The 5,970-nt window shown below is 46.6% G+C and overlaps 1 protein-coding gene across 3 annotated transcripts in view; it reads right to left on the minus strand.

Moving 5' to 3' along the window:
• Positions 1–5,970, minus strand: part of LOC147022003 (uncharacterized) — a 6,455-nt gene continuing 485 nt past the window's right edge. Inside the window, exons 2-5 of one of the 3 annotated variants that reach the window (XM_085892534.1) lie at positions 5,896–5,970; positions 4,411–4,527; positions 3,698–3,786; positions 382–1,245 (exon numbers count right to left, since the gene is read on the minus strand). The exon at positions 5,896–5,970 is cut by the window's right edge and continues 155 nt beyond it. In XM_085892534.1, coding sequence (XP_085748660.1) covers positions 1,212–1,245; positions 3,698–3,786; positions 4,411–4,527; positions 5,896–5,955 — 300 coding nt within the window. In that variant the 5' untranslated portion in view covers positions 5,956–5,970 and the 3' untranslated portion in view covers positions 382–1,211. The other 2 variants (XM_085892535.1, XM_085892533.1) reach the window with 2 other exon arrangements.

Genomic DNA, 5,970 nt, shown 5'->3' on the forward strand with positions numbered 1-5,970 from the left:
GGTGTCCCACAAGGTTTTATTTTGGTTCTTAATCTCATCTCGAAAGTTCAACAATAAAACCACCTTCAGCTGGAATTTTTCCAACAACGCACGTTTTGCAATTGTGTGCACAAAATGAATTGTCGGAGATTGTGAAACAGATGATGCAGACCTCAAGATAAAATGGGCAGCGCAAGTTTTAAATGATACAACTATGATAATAAAAATTGGCAATGTAGATTCTGTAGCAAAATAAGCTTACTACGATCACAGCCGTCAAACCGATACACGTAAAAAAACAAGCCAGAGAGGGACGCTGCTCAGCAATCTGACAATTCATGAAGGGGAACTTCGGCAATTCGGAGAAGTCCATGAAGCAGCATTTCAAGTTCTAAATGCATAGAATTAGGCATTCTGTAATTGATGGTTCGCATCCCGGATAATTAACATCACTTCATTCGTGGCAAATGACAATTGTACTGGAAGAGGGAGGTGTAGATGATTCCACATGTGCAACATTCACACTGACAAAACATTTATGAGGCACTTCAAGGAGGAAATTAGCATGGACAGAAAAAGCACAAAAGCAGGAGAATGTACTGAACATCACAGGGATGGAGCAAGGTGCACACCAGCTCTCGTGTGCAGTATGTGGCTGCTGGTTGCATCATTTTCTGGGGGCGCAGCTGTGCTGCTGGTGCAGTGCCCTCTATTACCGGTACGCTGGTACTCATGTCGCTGACCTCGAAAGGAAGACAGGCCGAGTCAACCCCACGTGGTCAACGGCCAACAGGGGCTCAAACTCAAGACCCGAAGGTCTTAAGCCAGCCAACTTAACTGTTAAGCCAACACCATGCTTATGGAGGTGCGAATGTAATCACAAGTGTTTTTTATATACCAAGACAACTCAGAGTGAAAAAATAATGAAGCGGCTCTGTTCATGAGATCAGCGAGACAAGACCTGTGTGAAACATGTTCAGACTTCCGAACTACAGTAACAGCACAAGTATTAACAGAGGGCAGGTAAAGCCTCGAGATATGTTAATGCATTATTTTTTGTGTGTTGTACACTGGGTCAATCACGAAACAAGCCACAAGTGTTCTCGAGGTAGCGTTCTGGGACCTGTTCTTTTTCTGGTTATCATCAACGATCTCTCTGACTCTCTGGAAAATCCTCTTTCTCTCTTTGCTGATGACTCCACCCTCAGTCGTACCATCTGTTATCCCTCACATCAGCAAGCAGCAGCTTCTTCATTCTCTGCAGATCTGGGTAAAAATCACAAACTGGTCCAACACGTGGAACATGTCTTTCAATCCAGACAAATCTCACACTCTCACTATGTCTCTCTGAAAGAACCCCCCCCCCTCCACCCCTACCCCCATCTACTTTCTCAACAACCCTATGGAAGAAGTCCTTTCATTCAAGCTTCTGGGTCTCACTATCTGCCATGATCGTTCCTGGGAAAGCCACACTTCCAACCTGGCTTCCAAAGCCAGTCGCTGACTGGGAATCTTCCATCGTGCAAAGTCTTTCCTCGGCCCACCTGAGCTCCTGACCACATACAAAGCTTTCGTTCACAGCCTGACGGAGTACTGTTCTCCCTTCTGGGCTGGTGCTCCTGTCTCTCACTTTTCTCAGCTTCACGTTGTGGAAACCAAGGCATTTTGGATCATTGGTATCTCCCACGATGAGGCTGAGTCTTTGGGCCTCTCACCGCAGGCTGGTCGGTGGTCTTTCAGCCTTCTTCCATCTCCTCTCGAGTCTCACCCCCCCCTGCTCTGTCTGCAATATGTCCCCCCATATTTTTGCAGGGCGCTCAAGGTTCGCCAGCAACCCCCTTCTGGTAAAACTACCAAAATCACGAATCACTGCTCACCTTCACTCTTTCATTCCTCTTTTTCCCCTCCTTTGGAATGAACTCCCACACTCTTTTCAATCCCATTCTTCCTTCCAGGCCTTCAAAACAACTGTTCACCACCACCTCTTATCATCCCCCATCCAAATCCTCGATCTTTTCTACCCCCGTTAATCCACCCCAAACCCACCTCCATCAAATTCCCTGCTTTCCTTCCTGAAAGTCCCTGTAATATCCATCTTGTATACCCCCGTGCTCCCCACCCCATCCCTCTCCCTTCCACAGATCTCCTAATTTCTCTGCTCCCTGCCGTTTTGTCCTTCCCTCTGATGTGGATCTGTGACCAAGGTTGTGGATCCGCAGTTTGGAGAGGTTCTGGGCTGAAAGGATCGAAACCTCGAGGAAGAACAGTGCACAGCTGATCCGTGTGGTTGGGAAATCATTTCATTACTTTCAGGTTAAGGTTCTTACTTTATGTAAGGGAACTATGTTTTGAGGTTTACAATTAAAATTTAGTTGAATATGGGATGTTGTGAAATTAACATCATTTACAGCAATCCTTTAAATTATATTATTATATTTTAAGAATAGCCTCGATACTGAACAATTAATGGTGTGTGTGTGTGTGTGTGTGTGTGTGTGTGTGTGTGTGTGTGTGTGTGTGTGTGTGTGTGTGTGTCTAGGAACAAAAAATAGAAAAAAAAAATAACGAGATGTGTGTGCATGCCTGAATATCATAGGAAAAAAAAAAAAAAAAAAAAAAAAAAAAAAAAACAGGGAGAGACCGATCTCCACCAAATTTTGCATCCGGGTTGGTCATACCCAGACAAAAGTACAACGGAAAAAAAAAATAAATCTGCTGACGATTTTCACCTGTACACTTGCCACAGTGCATGTGGTTTACTGACCACTAATGCTACAAACAGATCATGATTGATTTTGCCTCCCTTCAGTGTGTTCTGTTTTTCACGCAAAACGTGCGAGGACATGAACTTTGACCCCATGCTGTGGGGCTACAGACTGGGATGGTCACTTTTTGTAAATAAGCAATCACTTATTTAAACATTTTGTAAACTCCGTTTTTTTTGTTTGTTTTTTTAAGATACAATGTTGAAGTTTGTTGGAGGAGCTGGAACATCAAATGGGTCAGGACAGAACTGAAAAAAAAAAAACCAAAAGGGAACAGTAGAAAGAGAGGGGGAAACATACCAAAAGCAGGGTTGAGGGACAAAATAGATGGAGACTTGGAGAAATAAGGGATGTGGGGATGAATGAGGGTGAGGGGAGGACAGAGGGGAAAGATAAGATGCATACAGAAGCAAACAAGGAAAAATTGGAAACTTGTGGAAGGAGATGGGCTTGGGGAGGGTTAACGGAGGTGCAAAAGACCATGGTTTTAGATGAGGATTGAGCCAAGATGGTGGTCTGTCTTGAAGCCCTGGATGGAAGAATGAGATTGAATAGACCAAAGAAGTTGGTTGCACAAATTGGGAGGGGGTGGGCGAAGAAGAACGAACGAGTGGAGGTAAATAGTCATCATTGAATTAACATCAGGTGGGTCGATTGAGCGCGTCATCCTTCCGAGGTCAGGAAAGCGAGTACCAGCTTACTGGGAACAGGGGGCATTGCATTGGTAGCACCCCAGAAGATGATGCAGCCAATCAGCCACAAGCTGCATTGGAATGAATAAATAAACGCTTTCACTGCCACCTCACCAACCCAAGTGTTGTGGCATTTCATTTGTTGCTTTGCTGCTTATAAAGTTTACAATGGCTCCTCAAATGGCACAATTTTAGACAGGAGTGGAAGTTGGCCGGGGGGTAGATGTCATCAGGGAATCGTAAACATATTGCGCAACCTACCTCGGCCCGAGAACAGGAACAAGGAGGACATCAGGAAGTTGCGGGTGGTCCATCGTTACACAATCCCGTGCATTATCAAAAGCTGCAGACTGCACACAGAATTCATAAACTCACTTTTGCATTGCTGAAATGTGAATAGATCGTTTTCTCAAATGTATATATTTTTAAATGCCATCAAATGATTAACATTAATTTCCACGCGCTTTCTAATATCTTTGATAAGGTTACTATTACACACACTATCGTGGTGACACCGGGGTGACCATTTATAGTTAGTTGCTTGTGAAACAACAGGATACAAGTTTTTGTCTGGATTAGAAATGAACCCAGACGAGACAGCTCAAATACAAGTACCGTACACTACTGCTGCACAAAAAAATTTCCTGCCAGAACCTTGATTGTTGCTCTCCCCAAATCCAGGTTTTCAACTTTCTTCCACGTCTTGTAACGGTGTTCTCCCACCTTTTGCATCGTCTCCCAAAATATGGACCAATCACACTCTTCCTGTCATTCCTTCAGCATGGTGGCCCTCCGCTGTATCATGTTGTCCCCACAATGATATAAAACATCTCAATTCTCATTAAAGTTGATCCCCAGTTGTTTAAATACTCTTTCGACCATCAATGTAAAATGACTTTTCAGCTCATGTTATCAAACCCTTTCATGAGTCTCAGCTTCTGCATCGTAATGAAATAGGACATCAGTGTTGTTACCTGGCACAGGTGTTCCTGCAAAGTGGCAGCGGCTTGACAGTGCGTGTGTCCTGCGGCTACGCGCACACAAGTCATTGAAGGAGGGAGCGGCAACGTACGTAGCAACGCCTCGAGCATCTACAGGAAAACAAAGCATCAAAAAATAAACACACAAACCATATGTGGTTGGAAGAAGCCACAAAAACACAAAGATTACGAGAACCTGCGGAGCGAAGATGGCAAGAAGACAACCAGCGGGGCTGGCTCAGAATTCAAGTGCTGTTCTGGAATGGTGAACAAGCCTGTGGTGGTGGTGGTGGTCGTATGGCAGCTTAGCTGCCGGGGTAGCTATCATTTCTTGAAGTGCGACTGTCTCGCTGATGCAGTGCCCCTCTACCGGTACACACACTGGAACTGGTACTCATTTCGCCGACCTCGGAAGGATGACAGGCTGAGTCAACCCCCCGGTATATTAATTCAGCAGCCGACGGGGCTTGAACTCAGGACCCTAGGATCCCAAGCCACTACCCTAACCACTACTCAGGACCCTAGGATCCCAAGCCGCCACTCTAACAACTACTCAGGACCCGAGGATCCCAAGCCGCCACCCTAACCACTACTCAGGACCCTAGGATCCCAAGCCATCACCCTAACCACAACTCAGGACTCTAGGATCCCAAGCCATCACCCTAACCACAACTCAGGACTCTAGGATCCCAAGCCGCCACCCTAACCACTACTCAGGACCCTAGGATCCCAAGCCATCACCCTAACCACTACTCAGGACTCTAGGATCCCAAGCCACCAACCTAACCACTACTCAGGACCCTAGGATCCCAAGCCGCCACCCTAACCACTACTCAGGACCCTAGGATTCCAAGCCACCACCCGAACCACTACTCAGGACCCGAGGATCCCAAGCCGCCACCCTAACCACTACTCAGGACCCTAGGATCCCAAGCCATCACCCTAACCACTACTCAGGACCCGAGGATCCCAAGCCACCACCCTAACCACTACTCAGGACCCTAGGATCCCAAGCCACCACCCTAACCACAACTCAGGACCCGAGGATCCCAAGCCACCACCCTAACCACTACTCAGGACCCGAGGATCCCAAGCCGCCACCCTCCCACTGAGCCAACACCAGGCTCTAACAAGCCTGTGATTGACCACGAGCACTCAGGAAGCCATTTCCAATTTTATATCATCAAGGTGTCTTGTTTGTATGCACCCTGTGGCTGGTGGCTGCATCATCTTCTGGGGGCATGGCTGTGCTGCTGATGCAGTGCCCCGTTACCAGTAAGCTGGTAACTCATTTCACCAACCTCAGAATGACGACAGGATAAATCAACCCACCTGGTGTTAATTCAACGGTTACAGAGCTCGAACTCAAGACCCTAAGATCTTAAGCCAGCCCCCATACCAGTTAAACCAACACCAGGCTTCGATGAAAAGTGAGTTGCAAGGAACTTGTTTGACCTCCTCCCTTTGTCGCCACATCACCTCCACATCACCACCTATTTCGTTCAACGAATTCCAGCCAGCATGTGTGCCTCGAGTCATCCCCGATGAAGGCCA

This window comes from Eptatretus burgeri, chromosome 8 (assembly GCF_056783735.1).
Source record: "Eptatretus burgeri isolate ZD-2024b chromosome 8, Ebu_testis_v1, whole genome shotgun sequence".
Lineage (NCBI taxonomy): Eukaryota > Metazoa > Chordata > Myxini > Myxiniformes > Myxinidae > Eptatretus > Eptatretus burgeri.